This window comes from Salvelinus sp. IW2-2015, linkage group LG7, assembly GCF_002910315.2.
Source record: "Salvelinus sp. IW2-2015 linkage group LG7, ASM291031v2, whole genome shotgun sequence".
In the NCBI taxonomy this organism is placed as follows: domain Eukaryota; kingdom Metazoa; phylum Chordata; class Actinopteri; order Salmoniformes; family Salmonidae; genus Salvelinus; species Salvelinus sp. IW2-2015.
The window spans coordinates 16,047,263-16,068,955 of record NC_036847.1 but is presented as its reverse complement, the minus strand read 5'-3'; the positions used below and the strand labels follow the sequence as shown (position 1 = coordinate 16,068,955).

The following is a 21,693-nucleotide window of genomic DNA, read 5'->3' as shown; positions in this document are numbered from 1 at the left end:
AATTAAAGGGCAGGCCTGTTTTTGCGGCCCCTGCATTCTATTTCTCTCCTCACACAAGTCCATAAGGCTGTTGTAATTAGAAGATTGTACCAGCGGATGGCAGTGTTCATCTGAGTATTGTCCCCATCTTCCTCCATGTATATCAAAATGTACACAGATTTGCAGTTGTTATCGCAATGCAGCGAAATGCTTGTATTTCTAGCTCCGACAGTCCAGTAATACCTATAAATACAAAACAATACGCACATATTCCATAATCAAGTAAATAATAAGAAATTAGGAAATATCAGAATGAGCAATGTCAGTCGTTAATATACAGTATATATATATATATTACAGACTCTGAAATTTTCCACACACACAAAAAGCTTATTCCTCTCAAATTTTGTGCACAAATTTGTTTACATCCCTGTTAGTGAGCATTTCTTATTTCACAAAACAATACATCCACCTGACAGGTGTGTCATATCAAGAAGCTCATTAAACAGTGTGATCATTACACACGTGCACCTTGTGCTGGGGACATTAAAAGGCAGTGTGCAGTGCAATGGCGATTGCATCGTCCTTGGATCTGTTGGGGGCGGTATGTGAATTGTAGTAGGTCTAGGATGTCGGATAAGGTGGAGGAGATATGGTCCTTAACTAGCCTCTCAAAACACTTAATTGTGACAGAAGTGAGTGCTATGGGGCGATAGTCATTTAGTTCAATTACCTTCGCTTTCTTGGGTACAGGAGCAATGGTCTTTCAGGTGTTAAAGTGGTTTCCTTTTGATCCACTGATCAATAGCATGTGTAGTGCAGCGCTCTGGGKATTGACACATAGACAAGTCATTATTTGGATCTGTGGTGTGTGGAGAGGAACCTTTTCTCTTCCATTCCTCTTCATATTGATCTTTGTACAGGGTCCTTTTCTCTTAMTATCTTAAATAGATTTTTCCTGTGTTTCATATATATTTCCACACTATAAGGTTCAGATTGTACTGTGAAATTGTGAAAATTATGATAATGCCCTTTTAGTGTAAGAGCTGTTTGAAAAGACCGCCTGAAATGTCAGCCTGTTTTGGTGGGATGAACCTTCACCAGGCAGTAAATTATTTAATACACCAATAGGAAAGAGTTCCAAACCTCTCTGCCAATTACAGCTAGTCTTCAGTTTTCCCTTCCCCACTATTTTATTTAACCATGCAAGTCTGTTAAGAACAAATTCTTATTTACAATAACGGCCTACCCCAGCCAAACCCTAACGAAGTTGGGCCAATTGTGCACAGCCCTATGGGACTCCCAAATACAGCCAGTTGTGATACAGCCTGGAATCAAACCAGGGTCTGTAGTGATGCCTCTAGCACTGAGATGCAGTGCCTTAGACCGCTGCGCCACTCGGGAGCCCTAAGACCACTCCCAGACAGTCCTAAAAAAAAATCTAGAGAAATCGCTTTTTTCCTAAGAAACTATTTTGTTTCTTTTTGACATTTTTTTATTATTAAACAATCACTGTAAGGTACTTAATTGTTACCCGAAAATGATTTGATATTGAGATAAAAACGGCTGCATTGGACCTTTAAAAGCGTCTCTGCAACACTGGGTTGATAGATATTTCAGCACATAGAGTACCTTCATATGCTGTTTGTGAGAGGAAAGGGGCTGGACTTGAACAGTGGACACACAAATCAAATAAAAAAAGTGTATTGGTTTAGCAGTAGTTATAGCGGGAGCAGCAAAATGCTTATGTTACTAGATCCTAACGATACAGTAAAATGTCAGACAATTAAAATGTAAGAAAAAAAATATTACAAAAAAAGACTCTCGTGGACAGACTATGTAACCATAAATTGTACTGCAGATCCATAGATGGTAGATCTATCATGATACAACGGGAGATAACGAGCAGCGTTAGTTCCCGTGCTTTGGATAAATCACGATTTCGCAGGTGTTAGCGTTCGCGTTCCACTGCTTAGACGTTGCATCATCAACCAATGGTTGCATGCCACGGTATCGACCGTGTCATCGACCGACAGATTGCTATAAAATATGATATGGTTAGTTGATAGGTAAAATACTGTAATGAAACAGCGGGGAGCAGGTCTCGAACCCTCGACCCCCTAGCCCGAGGTCCGGCGCGCTATCGACTATTCCGCAAAAGCATGCTCGTGCGGTAAAGTCGATTTCCGCGCTTATAAACCCAGGGTCGTTATACTACTCCCTCCAAAGAGCGCGTCCTCGCGCAAGCTTGCGACTCTACGTCAGGAAGAGTACAGGAACGCGCTCACCGGCCAAGCACACTTCTGACACCAATGTAATGAAACAGCAGGGGGCAGGTCTCGAACCCTCGACCAAGGTCCGATCACTTCTGATACCAATGTAATGAAACAGCAGGGGGCAAGTCTCGAACCTTCGACCTTCTAGCCCGAGGTCCGGCGCGCTATCGACTCTGCCGCAAAAGCATGCTCGTGCGGCAGAGTCGATTTCCGCGCTTATAAACCCTGGGTCGTTACACTACCTATCCAGGCTTTGTAAGATCTGGCAACGTCTAAACAGTCGAACGTAACCAGCATCTTTCGAATTTCGGAAGGGTAGGAGAAATTTGGCCCATAGACTTACGGGTAACTTGCAAAAGAGGGTGGAGCTCTTCCTTCCGGTTTCGATCGTCGTTCTATCTCTTCTCTTAAGTATGGACCCAGAATTTAACCGAGCATCTGACCAATTACGGAAGACTTTTGTTCTGCCTTAACCGATATTAATGGACACATGAAAAGTCCTGAAAATCCTGAAAAGTTGTTATTATAGTAGCATTATGCTTGTGTCCAGTACTATCATTTTCTTGTGATTGCAGTTATGCAATGTCTGTGCATATGTCAAAWATCTATTTGATCTTTTAAAAATAGGAAGACACAGAACTAAGTCTTTAATGGTGCACTCATGTGCACTTCATGGAAGGATCCTTTGGTCAGCTGTTCAATGTCAGCAAATCAATATCAGTAGTTGGACAAATCAGAAAAAAATATGAATGAAATAAATACTGACTATTCTACTTTCTTGGTCAAAGTAGACTGCCATTATACAGTATAAGTCACACAACTCAACAACACTGAAGAGAAAATCCTCTGTAAATCGTTTTCCTTTAATTTTTTGTTTTAGAAAACATAAATGCACCAAACAATATTGTACATGCACAGATTCAGTATACAAGATCAGCCAATTACTTTTCATCGTGAAAACATTCTTGATACAATCTCATGGAGATCACTTAACATTGTTTTAATACTGCAGTGTGAAACATAAAGACCAAGTGTTGCTAACCACAGCCCCTAAACTTTTTTGTCACGAAAGACTGGCATTATAGGTGACCAATTAACTATACAGTACTGTTTGATGTCAGTCTTTACTTTTAATAATGCATTAGTCAAGCTCAATAAGTTTGAATCATGTTGTACAAATATAGTGCTACAAAAAACAGATGATCGGTTTTCCAAGTACCATTCATAAGGGAAAACGTTGCTGTCCGTTGACCAAATCGTCACAATATCACTCTGGTATAGTTAAGAATTCTTGAATTTAATAGGGATTGCATAATAGGGACAAATCAAATTAAAGTTTCCTTCAAGGTTTTACACCCCTTTGAGGGCATTGGTCCATATCATAGTACACGGGAGCGACAGACCAATCAAAATGTATTTCTAAACAAGTTAGAACTTATATTTTTTATCTCTTTAAAGCAACACTTGACCTTTGTGTAGAATTGTCAAAACTAAAAAAGCCTATAATCAAACATAAAAAAACAAGATCTCCACAGTACTTACGGTATACATTACAAAACAAAGATGGAGGTGACCTTTCTGCATCAAGGACACAAAGTTCATAGACTGTATATTGTGAGTTTCTAATCAGTTAAACATTGAAATCAGTCATAAAGATACAGTTTCTTTTGTAAACACTGGTTGGTTTGTAATGAAATAAAACAGAGTGTACAGATGAACCACGAGAAAGCCACGAAAACAAGCATATCAACAAAAACACATTACTCAAAGACAGCTTTCTTTAAGTTGCCAGCAGTGGTAATGAGATCTGATCTTATCATCCAACAAAGCCCTTTACAACTGTTGCCTTTTTTAAACGTATCGGTTGAACTTGGATCGTGCTCATTAGGGCACGCAATGGAAAACATTTTTCAATGGGAAGTGAAAAGGAGCCTTTCTTGGTCCAGGTAGTCCCTCCATGTTTGAGTTAGTTTTCTTCCATTTGGTGCTTAATAAACACAACTCAGTTTACACCATCGCAGATGTGCAACTTCATGGTGTTGTTATTCTATTTGAAAGTGAGCACAAAAATGTTCCAAATGTTTGATTGCCAGAGCAATAAATTATTTAGAGCTTTATAAAAATGACTCACTGGCCTTCCAAAAGACAACGTCATCTTTTTATTATTTTTTTATTAKATTTTTTACTTTAGTTAATTTGGTAAATATTTTCTTAACTCTTCTTGAACTGCACTGTTGGTTAAGGGCTTGTAAGTAAGCATTTCTTGGTAAGGTCTACACTTGTTGTATTCGGCATTATGTGACAAATAGTGTTTGATTTGATCTGTGACACACAGAGAAGCAAGGTAATATGCATCCTATTAACACACACACACACACACACACCACACACACACACACACACACACACACACACACACACACACACACACACACACACACACACACACACACACACACACACACACACACACACAACCATCTTTCCATCTGATGGAATCGTTCTGATTTAGCTCCTCTCACTGAATCCTGATACATTAATCTTCTGTGGTGTCATAGAACCATTAGTCCTATGCCCTTTCCCATAGAGGCCCCTAGGCTCACTCTAATTTATTAATATGTTTTAATTGCTGCTAAATCATGGCAGATATCAGACTTTTCATTTGTCAAGTCAGGGCATTAAATAGACCACTGCATCATGTGCTGTCAGCCGTCTGATATAGCTGCTCTCTGCTTTATGACCAGTGAAGTTGGTGTGTAAAAGCCCGAACACCTGAGCAGTTGAGGCTACGCTGAAAAATATGTAGGGCCTATAGTACAATACATAAGTTTCAAGAAAAGGCTAATTGAACCTTGAACAAATGATAGGCAAGTCTAGTACATATTTAACCCAGCTGACTATAAGTCAATGTCATGCATGAGTTCCATATACAGTAAGGCTCCATGGATTTCTTGGGGGTAAATGTCTTTGCCTGCTTGGGTCTCAGCTAGTGGCTCAATTTCAATGTCAGACTGGCACATTTGGCACCATTTTCACCACGCAACAGGCGAGCACTCTGGCACAAAATGGCTGCCGTGCATCACCCAGGTGGGTGTCATATTGGTAGTGGGTGCGGTGCGGTAAAGACAGTCCTCCTATTAAAAGCAATCTATCCATCCACTGTAAGGTCAGTTTTTAGATTTTGTCTCATTATAGTTGTAAGGAGCCCTCGTGATACAATCAAGTCTCTACCACAATGACAAAATGAAAACATTAAGAAAATGGCTTGCACTCTCTCAAACAGCTCTCGTCTTATGGGTTTCATGTAGCACATAATTATACGATAATGATCACTTAAAGAGCTCTGAAATGCTGCACAACACTGACTATAAGTCAAGTGAAGCGATTTTCTTTGTCACACTCTTACACAGATCTTCAAAGGCACAGGCACAGGCAAATGGTGTCTACTCAATGAGTAAGCAAGAGAACTTAACTTGGCTCAGCCAAACACCAGTAAAAGTTTTTGCTTCGATGACCACCTCAGAGTACGTCAAAATTACAAAAGTCAACTTCATATCGCAACCTTGAAAGTTTAAATGACAAGTATTATTACCATAGGTAATAACTTTCATAACTAGCTTTGAGTGTGACAAGGTTTAATTACAAATGAAAATATGAAGGGGAAAAAAGCATGGCATTGCTAGCTTAACATTTAGCCTACAACTAAACGATTCAAACTACTTTGGCACATGAATGGAAGTAAGGCATTTGTATCATTCAGGGCTCCAAAAAGTCAAAACAGCGCATTCATCTGAACATCCACCTAAAATGTACAACCCAAGCAGATACCTTCAGAAGTTGACAGCACTTGACCTAACACAATGTTCATCAAAACATGTGCCCAAACAACAACAAATATTTCTTCACAAACTCCCTAAATGAATGCGCTTATTGTCTTGCCTCCAAAATGGATGGTCTCTACCATTACTTTCACACAGTTAGAAAAAATTATAATTGTAGATGGGTCATTTGGAATGGAGCAGAGACAGCTTATTTTATCTGTAAACCAGATAGTAGCCTGACATTCTGTCACGATGTAGACCTGAACGTTGAAAATGCGATGCTGAGGAGCAGAGAGACAGGGGATGTGTTCAGACTCCAGGCCTTCGAGCCTCGCGCACTCATACCTAGAACAAAGCACAACACCAACATTAAGGATTTACGAAACAGAGAGAGATAGTACCTCAACGTAATTTGCCCCATGTAATGTTATTTTTGTGTTTTTTCCCCCTCCTATTTTTTTATATAATAGAGCCAAATAGCAGTTATGAGATGCAGACAAATCAAATAGTGAAGGGGTGGGACTAGGGAATCGAACCCTGGTCTCCAGGGGCGACACATGTAGTCCAGAGTCGACAGCACTACCTCTAGACCAACTTACACTACCCATGTCATTTTCACATGAATAATAATGCATTCCTATTAATATACATCCCTAGCTAATTAACACATGCCTTCAACACAGCATGTTACATAATCAAATATAACAATTAAGACCAAATGAAAGCTGACTCAAGAGAAAAATTAGGGCGAAGCAAATTTGCTTCGCTCTAATACGGTTTGTGCTTCCACACAAAATGGGTGTTAAAGGAAAACAAAAAAGAAGTACAAATACAGACTCTATTTCTTTATTTTCAGACAAAACAAATATACACCATAGAGGGGGGGGACACTTCTTATCTGAAAATACATTTTATAAATAAGGCCAGTTTAGAATGCAATCCTCTCCATCCTTTTCAGTGGCTCAACACAGAATATCAATATTACAAAATATAGCTGCAAGCAACCATAGCTGGGTTCAAAACTCATGGCACCACAGTGCCATTATCAGGACAAAATGGGATTCTCGATGAGCTACTTCTGTACTCCTTAAAGCTAGAATCCCTAGTTGAAACAATAACAGAGCTGCCACCCCGCCTCTGTTTTGGTAAAAAGCTGAGGGATGGGCCTGGAGAAATGTAACCACTCTCAAATTCATAGACAGAGCTATGTATACAATGACTGACCATCCACGATGTAAAAATTATATACTGAACAAAAATATAAATGCAGCATGTAAAGTGTTGGTTTCATGAGCTGAAATAAAAGATCCCAGAAATGTTCTATACACACAAAAAGCTTATTTCTCTCAAATTTTGGGCACAAATTTGTTTACATCCCTGTTAGTGAGCATTTCTCCTTTGCCAAGATAATCAATCCACCTAACCGGTGTGGCATATCAAGAAGCTTATTAAACAGCATGATAATTACACATGTGCACCTTGTGCTGGGGACAATAAAAGGCCACTCTAAAATGTGCAGTTTTGTTACACAACACAATGCCACAGATGACTCAAGTTTTGAGGGAGCGTGCAATTGACCTGTTGACTGCAGGAATGTCCACTAGAGCTGTTGCCAGACAATTCAATGTTAATTTCCCTACTATAAGCCGCCTCCAACGGTTGTTTTTGAGATATTGGCAGTACGTCCAACCAGCCTCACAACCGCAGGCCACGTGTAACCACTTCATCCCAGGAACTCCACATCTGGCTTCTTCCCCTGCGGCATCATCTGAGACCAGAAACCTGGACAGCTGATGAAACTGTGGGTTTGCACAACCAAAGAATTTCTGCACAAACTGTCAGAAACTGTCAGATGAATCCCGGTTTCAACTGTACCGGGCACATGGAAAACAGCGTGTATGGCGTCGTGTGGGAGAGCGGTTTGCTGATGTCAACATTGTGAACACAGTTCCACATGGTGGCGGTGGGGTTATGGTATGGGCAAGCATAAGCTACGGACAAAGAACACAATTGCATTTTATCGATGGCAATTTGAATGCACAGAGATACCGTGACAAGATCCTGAGGCCCATTGTCGTGCCATTCATCCGCCACCACCACCTCATGTTCCAGCATGATAATGCACAGACCCATGTCGCAAGGATCTGTACACAATTCCTGGAAGCTGAAAATTTCCCAGTTCTTCCATGGCCTGCATACTCACCAGACATGTTACCCATTGAGCATGTTTTGGATGCTCTGGATCGACGTGTACGACAGCGTGTTCCAATTCTAACCAATATCAAGCAACTTCGCACAGCCATTGCAGAGTGAGACAACATTACACAAGCCACAATCAAAAGTTTGATCAACTCTATGAGAAGGAGATGTGTCGCGCTGCATGAGGCAAACAGATGCATATCTGTATTCCCAGTCATGTGAAATACATAGATTAGGGACTAATTAATTCAATTCAATTGACTGATTTCCTTATATGAACTGTAACTCAGTAYAATCTTTGAAATTGTTGCATGATGAGTTTATATTTTTGTTCAGTGTACTTTTAACCATGTTTTGAGGATATACAGTGTTGGTTTACATTTACATTGTTTACAAACATTGGAGTTAAACAAGCTTATATCTTGGGTTCTGATGGGGTAWTACAGTTGAACAAAGCTCATGGAGGCATATATAAGTTATATTCTTCAAGAATCAATGGGTATACACAGTATACAAAACATTGGGAACACCTTCCTAATATTGAGTTTGCCGCCTTTTGCCATCAGAACAGCCTCCATTCCTCGGGGCATGGACTACAAGGTGTCGAAATCATTCCACAGGGATATTGGCCCATGTTGACTCCAATGCTTCCCACAGTTGTGTCAAGTTGGTTGGATGTCCTTTGGGTGGTGGACCATTCTTGATACACACAGGAAATTGTTGAGCGTGGAAAGACCCAGCAGCGTTGCAGTTCTTGACACACTCAAACCGGTGCGCCTGGCACCTACTACCATACCGCGTTCAAAGGACCTTAAATTGCATCTGAATGGCACACATACACAACCCATGTCTCAATTGTCTCAAGGCTTAAAAATACTTCTTTAGCCTGTCTCCGCCCCTTCATCTAAACTGATTGAATTGGTTTTACAGGTGACATCAATAAGGGATCATAGCTTTCACCTGGATTCAACTTGTCAGTCTATGTTCCTAATGTTTTGTACACTTAGTGTATATCATTCATTTATGTCTAAAAATCGATGTTGCAACTAAGGATTCTAACTTTAACACACCTGCCAAATATCATAACTCCATATCAAATAGATCATGCAATATGCTTTTGATGGATTTTTAAAAATGTTTAATGATGTTGACAACTGAATGTATTTTTTGCCAGAACCACTGGACCGACGGACACCAAATTTGGTAAATAGCTTCTATGGACCCACGTCTTAAAACCCACGTCTTTATTTTCTAAGACTCTAGTTTAAACAACATGGCCGTTATAAGCCAATGATCTTGCGTTAATGTTTTTTCCTGTCCAACAGCGCCACCTTGGGCCAAACTGACCATACTCTAGAGGTTTGCTAGGCTCACATCGCTGAGCATGTGTGCCAAAGTCAAACAGATCAATAGATATAAATATGTGCCTGTCGTAGAGCCACAGTGTTGTTAATCTGCATGTGCTTGCATATGTTGAGTCTTGACAGTGTTTGTTACAATGTATCAATATAAATATCCATGTCAGAGTCATATGCATTTATGTGTCAGGTCACGCCCACTTTAATGTTTATTTGTCCATAGCTGCCATGTTGTTTGTGATACTAGTCGGAAAAATATTGTTTTCAGAGACCTTGGTCCATAGATGCTATATATCAAGTTTCATCCAGGTCTGCCCAGTGTTTTCCACAAAATTCTGAATGGAGGAATATCCATCATGGCGGACCTATGTACCTACGTATTTTGCGACTCTAGGTCAAACGGGGTGAGGGGCATTTTCAATTGTGTGTTATAGCGCCACCATCTGGCTAACTGGCATGGCATTGCATGAGAGGGTGTGGACTATAAGCCTTTACCATCATGCCAAGATGCACCCTCCTAGGCCTTACCATCTCACAGACATTTGCATGTTAATTTTCTGTGATGGAAGAACCGGTTTAAAAATAATGACAATAGGGTTTCTCAATGCTTTGCAGCTCGAACTACTAATAATGAACTTCAACAAAAACAATAAACAGTGCCGGCTCTAGCCTTTTGTGGGCCCAAAGCGAGCTTCGCTGCTTGAACCTCTAATTAGCATTTAAAGGAAAGGAAGAGGTCTCCTCCTGTAGTCTCCCAGGAAGGTAATATAGTATCCAGTGAGAAGGGAAGTGAAACTTAGTGACATAGATAGATTGTGCTGCATATTTCAGCAAAATATGAGCCTGCGGAGCCCAAAAGAGGGCAGTCACAGGAGGACAAACTGTCTTGGCTAGGTTATCAAGTTCCTAAATGACTTAATCTAGAGAAAAACTGTTGAAAAACTGTTTTCATCTTGATGGAAATAGTGTTTCCAGTGCCATCTCAGCTGTAACTACCTGATGGTAATATAATGACAATATGCACTCACATAATATAGATATAACTAGTTTTGGATATAAGCTGAGACAAGACTCTTGGTCCCTCTGAACTGCTTCTCCTTTGTGAGCAGAACGTATTAAATCTACAAAAGACTCCGGTCAATCTCTTCTTTGATTCAACACACACGGTCTACACATATTTCCAAGATCCATCCATTTCTAATAACCTGCCCCTGTCCCGATGGGGATTGAAACATCACATTATGTCACATTAAGTTTGTCCAAGGGCCTATCGTATTTTGTTAATATCTTCATTAACAAATACAGTACCAGTCAGAAGTTTGGATACACCTACTCATTCAAGGGTTTTTCTTTATTTTTACATTGTAGAATAATAGTGAAGACATCAAAACTATGAAATAACACATGGAATCATGTAGTAACCAAAAAAGTGTTAAACAAATCAAAATTCTTGCCTTGATGACAGCTTTGCATACTCTCAACCAGCTTCATGAGGAAGTCACCTGGAATGCATGTGCCTTGTTAAAAGTTACTTAATGCGTTTGAGCCAATCAGTTGTGTTGTGACCAGGTAGGGTTGATATACAAAAGATAGCCCTATTTGGTAAACGAAGTCCATATTATGGCAAGAACAGCTCAAATAAGCAAAGAGAAACGACAGTCCATAATTACTTTAAGCCATGAAGGTCAATCTGGAAAATTTCAAGAACTTTAAAAGCTTCTTCAAGTGCTGTCGCAAAAACCATCAAGCGCTATGATGAAACTGGCTCTCATGAGGACCGCCACAGGAAAGGAAGACCCAGAGAGTTACCTCTGCTGCAGAGGATAAGTTCATTAGAGTTACCAGCCTCAGAAATTGCAGCCCAAATAAATGCTTCACAGAGTTCAAGCAACAGACACATCTCAACATCAACTGTTCAGATGAGACTGCGTGAATCAGGCCTTCATAGTCGAATTGCTGCAAAGAAAGCACTACTAAAGGACACCAATAAGAAGAAGAGACTTGCTTGAGCCAAGAAACACGTGCAATGGACATTAGACTGGTCTGGTCTGATGATTCCAAATTTGGGATTTTTGATTCCAACCGCCATGTCTTCGTGAGACGTAGAGTAGGTGAACGGATGATCTCCGCATGTGTGGTTCCCACCGTGAAGCATGGAGGAGGAGGTGTGATGGTGCTTTGCTAGTGACACTCTCAGTGATTTATTTTGAATTCAAGGCACACTTATCCAGCATAGCTACCACAGCATTCTGCAGCGATACGCCATCCCATCTGGTTTGGGCTTAGTGGGACTATCATTTGTTTTTCAACAGGACAATGACCCAACACACCTCCAGGCTGTGTAAGCGCTATTTGACCGAGAAGGAGAATGATGGAGGGCTACATCAGATAACCTGGCCTCCACAATCACCCGACTTCAACCCATTTGAGATGGCTTGGGATGAGTCGGACCGCAGAGGAAGGAAAAGCAGCCAACACGTGCTCATAGTATGTGGGAACTCCTTCAAGACTGTTAGAAAAGCATTCCAGTTGAAGCTGGTTGAAAGAATGCCAAGAGTGTGCAAAGCTGTCATCAAGGCAAAGGGTGGCTACTTTGAAGAATCTAAAATTTTAAATATATTTTGATTGGTTTAACACTTTTTTGGTTTCTACATGATTCCATATGTGTTATTTCAGTTTTGATGTCTTCACTATTATTCTACAATGGAGAAAATAGTACAAATAAAGAAAAACCCTTGAATGAGGTGTTTCCAAACTTTTGACTGGTACTGTATATTTTCGCTGAAACCAGATCAGTTAATGCTTTACATTATGAGCAGCTTACTTAGTTTGTGGATGCGGATGGGATCTGTGGCTGGGCCAAGCCCTCCCTCGCTCAGCGACCTTATGTGGATGACATAGTCTTCGTTGTCAACGAGGGTCAGCTCGGCTGTGGAATTGTTTGTCAAGAGCATGTTCTCTTCCTTATGTTTCAGACTCCTGTAAGACAGCTGACGGGGGGGAAAATAGAAAACATGGAGTAGCATTCTTCATAATCAGCAAGTTGATTGGTGAAAAATTAGGATGGGATTTATCATTAGAAACTATACTGGGTGATGGACCAGACAACCACTCAAGGTATGTGATTCTTCCTGGACATGTATCAGAAATAACTAAAAGATGTAGGTACAGCAGAAATATGTAGTACAGCAGATATTGATAAATATGTAGCTGGACTAATTTGCCATTACTAGTTTGGAAATAAGTGGGAAGTTTGAGGATAATATGAACTCACTTGGTAACCGGTGACCTCTGACTCTGTTTCCATGGCTACCACCGGCTCCCAGTATATAGTGATCTGGGAGCCAATCAAGGTCCACTCAACATTTAGAGGAGGTTGTCCGGGTGCTGTTGGACACAAGCAGCATTCTGTCGTTAAGTTTCTTTGTATGTTACCATAACAAGTCATGACCTCACCCAGTCATCATCACCAGTCATAGTGTCTCTATGGCTTGGCTCATTCTACTCTACACACTTTTCTCCTGACAGCTACCCACCATGCAGTTAAAATGTACCCTTTAAATTAGAGCCATTTCCCAACCACTGCCGTGACAAAAAGTAAACGTGCCGAAATACGTTAACGCCCTCCTCTGTCCTCCCCACTTGGCATTAATTAAAAAGAATGGTGAACACTACACCTCTGTCCACTACACATTTGTCCAGTTTATTAATACATTTTCCCTTTTGCTGAGCAATTGATGGAATTCCCTCCATTGACCGTCTAGGTCAGTATTTTAGTGTGTTCAAGACACCTACGTGATTTCTTGGTGGTGGCGTTGATGGCGGGGAGGAAAGGGCCAGTACCAGCTGTGTTGAAAGCGCTGACTGTGAGAAAATACTGAGTGTTTCGCTCTAAGCCACTAACAGTGACTGAGGTTTGACTCCCGGGTACCCTCACTTTCCCCATCGTCTCTGGCTTGGTGTCATCCTCCCAGTACACCACCTGTTGAAATTGGAGGAAATGGGAGTTTATTTTTTCATCTATTACTTGAATAGGGACAGAAGTAAACACATTGACACACTGAATAAACAACCATCCGATGCTACAGACTTGTGGACATGTGGAGACATCTCAAACTGGGGATTTGGTTTATGCTAATATCTGAGCTCTGGTTGGCTATACGCCTTTTACTCCCGCCTCGCTTAAGGTAATTATTTTCATGAATCCCGAAGGGTGATACTTTTAGCAAGAACTTGGTAAAGGTTAGGTTTAAGGTTAAGTTTAGGGCAGTGCTGTCAACTCCCAGGCATTGGGGGTGAGACACACACATTTGACCCTCTTCACACGCCACACCTCTTATTTCTCATGCATTGAAAAAAGTACTGCTTTTATTTTCTATTTAATCCAGTGTATATTCAGTGCATTCACATTTCAACCGCGGCATCTCAACCTGGGAGATGCTTCAGCTTCCTGCCACCGCACTGTGAACCGCGTCACATTGAGGCTTGTGATTGGTTTAGTAAGGGTCAGGTACAAATGGTGATTGGATACGTGTTTGTAAAGAAACACCTCCCACGATTGTGGAAGACAGCCACGACAGACTGGACAGGCATCTTCGTTCTACGCTGAACAAAGTTTATGAACTCAATTGTCAAAGAGCAGCACAACAACTTGTAGCACTGTTTTGTACACATAATTATCAACAAATACATTTGCTGTCACAACCTGCCCCTGTCGCAAAATGCTTCCTTTTGACAGTATGCGATAATATAGCCTACCATAGTGATTTAATTCACCACTTGCATTAGCCCAGATCCATAGGTCACATTATTCACATCATTTGTTCAGCAGGAATTTTGGAAGGGTGACCTGATTTTGTATTACTGTATCATGAATATTATTTTGCCCAGATTGGGAACCCAAATGTTTAACTGGCTCTAGTTGGGGGGGGGGGGGGGGTCTTTCACAATAATGTATTTGGTCTAAGTCATTAGAACAATATCCATCCCCTACAATGGGCTAAATATATGACCCGCTTCAGGAAACTAGGCATATGTCGCAGGTGACTACTTCACAAGAGATCCATTTGAACATAAACTATTTTTTTTGTTGGCAGAATGCCTTCTGAACATGTGAACTTTCATGTGCCTTAATAACAAACTTGTATGCCATCTGTAAATACGAATAAAATTGTTCAATTACGAGCCTAGTTGGTTAAGCCACTTAAAAAGTCACCAACCTTCCCGCTAGCCATGATTGGCTGAGATAATGTGTGGGCTGAAAATGCTGAGAGATGAGTTTGGATTGGTCTGCCATATCGGACGCTTCTGTCTTTTTGAAGGGCTCTCCAGTATTTGTACCAAAAGATTCAAAGGCCATTTCCTCAAAAACTTTCAAAGCAAAATTACTTTCCCATTGTTTCTCAACTGTAGTGTATGATAAACCATTGTATGATACTCTAATTTTATCCAATGTAAAAAAACATCTCAACTTTTGTTATATAAGACCGATTTGAGCCGGTCGGTCACATATATATTAATTTGTGTGCCTATCTTAACAAGAACACTACTGTTATTCCCCATAGTTATACTATTTCACTTCTTACCAATTTTGCTGGTGTAATTAAATGTGAAATCTGATATGCCAACTTGTCTTTGAATGGATCTTTTTAGTTTTTTTAACAATTCAATGAGGGCTATTCAATGAGGGCTATTCATTTATGTACGCATTTATGGGCAGTGCTGAATATAGGCTACGTCATAAAATGAGAATAGGCTATATTGAAATGCCCCTGTCTCAAATATCCTGTTTTGTCATTTTAGTACTGTGCACAAGCTGCTAGACAGATGTGGTAGGTATGAATGCAAAATATGTTTCCTATGTACAGAAAGATGATAGAAAGGTTTTGAAAATCAGCCTCAACCACCTGAAGATTGATATTCATTAGATCTTTTTGAATGTGGGGTAATTTGTAGAATGTCACATGTTCAAATCCCCAGTATTTGGGAAACATAGATCAGGGGTGGCCAACCTTCTTGGGGAGCTTCCTCTATGCATGAATTTCTACATTCCTAATTTAAAGGGATAGTTCACCAAATTAATTACATTTTAACTTGTTTATTTCTTATGGACAAGGAGAGACTGCAATCCATCCTATGGTTAGCCACGGCCACCAACCGTTAATGTTAGCATTTTCCACCAGTTGGCAGTCTCCAAATTTCATGTTCAAATAATCTTAAAGTAACTTAAAACCAAGTCGTTGAGCTTTGGCCATGAGTGTGTATTCAATTTTAAATTAATCTTGAATTWAAAAAAAAATTATTCCACCCTGGTCACGGCCAAAGATGTGTGAAAATATACAGAATTGCAGAAAATTTGCTTTTGGGTAGAGCATTCAGATTTATGATAGCTTGGAGTGAGATTTCCTATCTTCAAAAGTTGGCAGCCCTGGTTTAGGGTAAAGGTTCTGGAAAGTGGTTAAATGCTTGGCATGTTTCTGGCCCAAAAACACAGCCTGCGTCATGTGTTTGTGGTGTTGAGTACAGGTGGCAGGAAGTAAAAAAGCAGGTAGATCAGCATTTTGCTTTGTATTCTTTAAAAGGGACAAAGTGCTCTCAGGATGCTGCTGTGAAGGCCTGTATAATTTGCCACACAAGTCATCCAATTAAATCAGCCGTTACCATGGGAACATGACGTTTTGAAGTTGAGGCTTTGAGGTACACTGTGGGTGACGACAGGCATTGTAATTGTGTTGCACAAACTCGCTGTTTCATTTACATTTAAAACAGGAAATATACCTCGTAGCCGAGAACTCTTTCAGGAGTAAAGGATAGAGCCTGCCAATTCACTTCAATTTCTGAGGCGGAAACACTTCTGGCCCAAACTCCTCCTGGCATACCACTCGGCTCTGAAAAGACACAACCGAGGAGAGTTTCACCCATTATTGAAAAACAACCAAGGCAAACGACTCTACAGACAAAGACAACCCCTTTCAAACAAACATTTATGATCCTTCAGTTTATTGCAGTGGTCACCAACCTTTTCTGAGTCAAGATCACTTTCTGAGTGAAAATGCATGCCGAGATCTACCGCTTTTTATTAACACGACTTAAAATTTAAAAAAAATACTGTTGCAATGAGGTCTGTGCAGTAAGCTATAGGCTCAATACATTAAACAGCATACTGGCTTTGCATGAATTTACCTGCCAATGCACTGTTGTTCGGGACATTCTTTTAAAATTTGAGGTATGCTATATGATCACACTGGTAATATTTCCATTGTTGTATTACTTGTGAGGCACAGCTGAGTAGGCATACATTTAAATAATTTGCTTTTTATTTTACTGGGCTGATGGTGCCTGCATCTGATGGTCAGTCTCAGCGGAGGGAAAGAGCAGCAGACTGAGGGACGTCTCTCAACATCCCTTCGCTCTCCCTTTCCTCCACTGACACTGACCAAAAAGGGACACCGTCTTCCAGCTGATGGCGAAACTCGAGTCGCACCGCACCGCATTATTTCTGCCTCATGCACAATTCCATGTTGTTACTCCTATGAACAGAGAAAGTGAAATATTCCTTGATATTAAAAAAGACCCAAGCCGCTAATAATAACAACAACGCAAGCCTATATACACTTTCCTACTCATTCATTACTGCTGCACTGCTTGTTGTAGCGCTGAGTGGAAATAGGAAGAACGCGCATTTTATGGGTTAAAAAAGTGTTGAATACAAAGTGTTGACAGTGCTGAGTAKGAACTTAAACATTAACTCACTCAAAAACAGCAGCTCTTTGCTGTATTCATTGACAGTCTCTCATGGTTTTAAACGTTAGGAATCTTACAGTATCAATTTTGCCGTAGTTTTCTTTTATGCCTGCTAGGTAACTGCAGACTCGGTCACCTGAGCAATCTGATTGGCCAGCGGTGGCATAATGCACTTGATTTCCTCTCCAGGCCTACCTTCAGACACATGAATTGGCAACAGTTTACCTACATGGCGCGCAGGGCAGCTGAATTGGCTGCACCTACCACCAACAGCCCGAGACAACAACAAAAAAGAACACAAGGCTTTATCGTTGGGTTTTCTACAGAAATGTTTGGTGATCGACTAGAAATGCCTTGGAGATCGACAAGTCGATAGCAATCGACCGGTTGGTGACCACTGGTTTATTGTAAACTCAGCAAAAAAAGAAACGTCCTCTCACTGTCAACTGCGTTTATTTTCAGCAAACTTAACATGAGTAAATATTTGTATGAACATAACAAGTATTCCCAACAACTGAGGACATAAACTGACAAGTTCCACAGTCATGTGACAAACAGAAATGAAATAATGTGTCCCTGAACAAAGGGGGGTCAAAATCAAAAGTAACAGTCAGTATCTGGTGTGGCCATCAGCTGCATTAAGTACTGCAGTGCATCTCCTCCTCATGGACTGCACCAGATTTGCCAGTTCTTGCTGTGAGATGTTACCCCACTCTTCCACCAAGGCACCTGCAAGTTCCCGGACATTTCTGGGGGGATGGCCCTAGCCCTCACCCTCCAATCCAACAGGTCCCAGACGTGCTCAATGGGATTGAGATCCGGGCTCTTCGCTGGCCATGGCAGAACACTGACATTCTTGTCTTGCAGGAAATCATGCACAGAATGAGCATGACAATCATACACTCCAGCATGACAATGCCAACAGCCATACTGCTGTTGGCATTGTCATGCTGGAGTGTCATGTTAGGATGAGCCTGCAGGAAGGGTACCACATGAGGGAGGAGGATGTCTTCCCTGTAACGCACAGCGTTTGAGACAACACTCAGTCTGATGATGCTGTGACACACCGGACCCTCCACCTCCAAATTGATCCCGCTCCAGAGTACAGGCCTTGGTGTAACGCTCATTCCTTCGACGATAAACGCAAATCCGACCATCACCCCTGGTGAGACAAAACCGCGACTCGTCAGTGAAGAGCACTTTTTGCCAATCCTGTCTGGTCCAGCGACGGTGGGTATGTGCCTATAGGCGACGTTGTTGCCGGTGATGTCTGGTGAGGACCTGCCTTACAACCGGCCTACAAGCCCTCAGTCCAGCCTCTCTCAGCCTATTGCGGACAGTCTGAGCACTGATGGAGGGATTGTGCGTTCCTGGTGTAACTCGGGCAGTTGTTGTTGCCATCCTGTACCTGTCCCGCAGGTGTCATGTTTGGATGTACCGATCCTGTGCAGGTGTTGTTACACGTGGTCTGCCACTGTGAGGACGATCAGCTGTCCGTCCTATCTCCCTGTAGCGCTGTCTTAGGGTCTCACAGTACGGACATTGCAATTTATTGCCCTGGCCACATCTGCAGTCCTCATGCCTCCTTGCAGCATGCCTAAGGCACGTTCACGCAGATGAGCAGGGACCCTGGCGCCATCTTTCTTTTGGTGTTTTTCAGAGTCAGTAGAAAGGTCTCTTTAGTGTCCTAAGTTTTCATAACTGTGACCTTAATTGCCTACCGTCTGTAAGCTGAAGGTGTCTTAACGACCGTTCCACAGGTGCATGTTCATTAATTGTTTATAGTTCATTGAACAAGCATTGGAAACAGTGTTTAAACCCTTTACAATGAAGATCAGTAAAGTTATTTGMATTTTCCCGAAATATCTTTGAAAGACAGGGTCCTGAAAAAGGGACGTTTCTTTTTTTGCTGAGTATATTAACTTTGGTACTTTATTTAAAGTAACTGTCCAGTGAAAATCTCACTTTTAAAAGTTAATATTCTGTTAATTCATACCCAAATAATGTTGTTGACATTATATGACTCATCCTATACTTGTATTTGTGGCCAAAGCATAAATTGGATTAAAAAAACACTTCACAAATCCCACTTCAAACTTGTATCTCAAACAGACCTTTAATTTTTTTTGTTGCTATTTCCTCGTAAATGATGATGTCATTTTCCTGAAGAGGATGAGCTGGCCAATCAGCTGTCTACTCAACTTCATATTTTTTATGACTGGTATATTCCCACACCCTTCCAACACAGAAAAGCTGCTTTTTAACCTACTTAATCCCCATTTTGTTGGATGGAAAACTATTTCACTCATATTTAAAATAATTATACAATTATATATACATATATTTCATAGAAATGTGGAAACACTGGACAGTTACTTTAAGATAGTCCCCTATAGGTGGTTTATAGATATTCAACAAACTAAACTAGCTATCCACTAACCCTAACACTAGCTCTAATTCTTGCATGTTGTTGTATTTCAATCAACAGTGTTGCAGTTGATAGTTTGTTGATATTTTGAGCATTTGTAGACCATGGTTAGGGGACTATCCAAATAAAGTGGGGTACGCTTTGTTTTGATTGATTTATAGTTACATTTGAGTATATTATCATAATGTGCACCTCCCTAACACAACAATGCATTCTTTCAATATGTGAACTGGGGTTGTGTCTGAAATAGCACCCTATGGCTCAGGTCAAAAGTAGTGCACGATATAGGGAATAGAGTGCCATTTTGGACACACAGTACAACAGTCTGTCACACCCTGGTCAGTTTCACCTGTCCTCGTTATTGTCTCCACCCCCTCCAGGTGTCGCTTGTTTCCCCCAGTGTATTTATCCCTGTGTTTCCTGTCTCTCTGTGCCAGTTCGTCTTGTACGTTTCCAAGTCAACCAGTGGTTTTCCCGTTCTCCTCCTTTTTGCATTCTCCTTTTTCTCATCCTCCTGGTTTTGACCCTTGGCCGTTTCTGGACTTTGTACCCGCCTGCCTGACCATTCTGCCTGCCTTGACAACAAGCCTGTCTGCCACTTTGTACCTCCTGGACTCTGATCTGGTTTTGACCTTTTTGCCTGTCCACGACCATTCTCTTGCCTACCCTTTTTGATTAATAATCATTGTAAGACTCCAACCATCTGGCCTCCTATGCGTGCATTTGGGTCTCGCCTTGTGCTTTAATACAGTCAAACAGTCAGGGTACATGGAATAAATCCTATCATACCCTTTCAAATGAGTGGTTGTGGAAACCAATGAAGCAAGGAAAGGACATTATTTTGGAACTGTTGGAGTATACATGGTTTATCTCTCACCTTCCTCTGCAGAGTAGATGGTGACCACGGGACTGAACGGGCCCTGCCCTTTGCTGTTATAGGCTCCCACCTTCACGTGGAAGGGTGAGAAGGGAGCGATGCTGTCGTTCCGGTACACATAGCGGGATGCCCCTGGAGCAGAGGTGGCGACGTGGGTCCAGGTCATCTCACCGAGGCCACGGAACGCGATAATGTAACCGAAGCTCTCACCATTCTGCAGTTCCTCGGGAACAGGCTGGGAGTGAAACACAACTATAGTGATATTAAAACACATACAAAACACACATTCAGAGAGTCATCACGCCAGACACCAACACATCCAATCTCACAACCATGACCTGCAAATTTGTTTTCTTTGCTACCTGACTATAATTGAAATGAGCAAGAAAAGCAGATATTAAAACTATTGGGAGCATTATATATTTCCCTGAAGCCTTTTTAATGGAACATTATTCCCACAGTTATTGAAATTAAATCTTTTCAATAATAACACATTAGGTGAAGAGTAGAATTCTTAATGTATTTAGCTTATATCATCATTACATTATTTGTTTGGCACTTATGATGCCTAAACATTTGTTCTGATGTAACTTTGCAGTACTGCAGTTTTGCAGCAGTGTGGGATTTCCAAGGTTCTGATTTGATTGAATTGTACCCTTTTAACCATTCAAAGTATCATTAATTGAAAACAATTCATCTGTCAGGTGGCATGTTCTGCTTTTGTTTGCCAAGTGCTTATACGGGCGCCTCAGCTAAGGAATTACAACCGCTGCTCCGGAGCCACATTTCAACAGCTCTGGATTTACAACACCCACAAGCCAACTAACTGATTTAATGTAAAATAATAAGCACCTTATTCAATGATATACAAGTAAGGACAACAGTTTCCCTTTACAGGGGCGGCAGMTAGCCTCGTGGTTAGAGTGTTGGACTAGTAACCGAAAGGTTGCAAGATCAAATCCCTGAGCTGACAAGGTAAAAATCTGTTGTTCTGCCCCTGAACAAGGCAGTT

The 21,693-nt window shown here is 41.1% G+C and overlaps 1 protein-coding gene across 1 annotated transcript in view; it reads right to left on the bottom strand.

Moving 5' to 3' along the window:
- Nucleotides 1–4,727: 4,727 nt before the first annotated feature.
- cntn3a.2 (contactin 3a, tandem duplicate 2) overlaps nt 4,728–21,693 on the bottom strand; it is a 68,480-nt gene continuing 51,514 nt past the window's right edge. Inside the window, exons 18-23 of the mRNA XM_023991139.2 lie at nt 20,682–20,916; nt 16,411–16,520; nt 13,429–13,615; nt 12,908–13,020; nt 12,458–12,623; nt 4,728–6,421 (exon numbers count right to left, since the gene is read on the bottom strand). Coding sequence (XP_023846907.1) covers nt 6,324–6,421; nt 12,458–12,623; nt 12,908–13,020; nt 13,429–13,615; nt 16,411–16,520; nt 20,682–20,916 — 909 coding nt within the window. The 3' untranslated portion in view covers nt 4,728–6,323. The remainder of the gene's footprint in view (nt 6,422–12,457; nt 12,624–12,907; nt 13,021–13,428; nt 13,616–16,410; nt 16,521–20,681; nt 20,917–21,693) is intronic.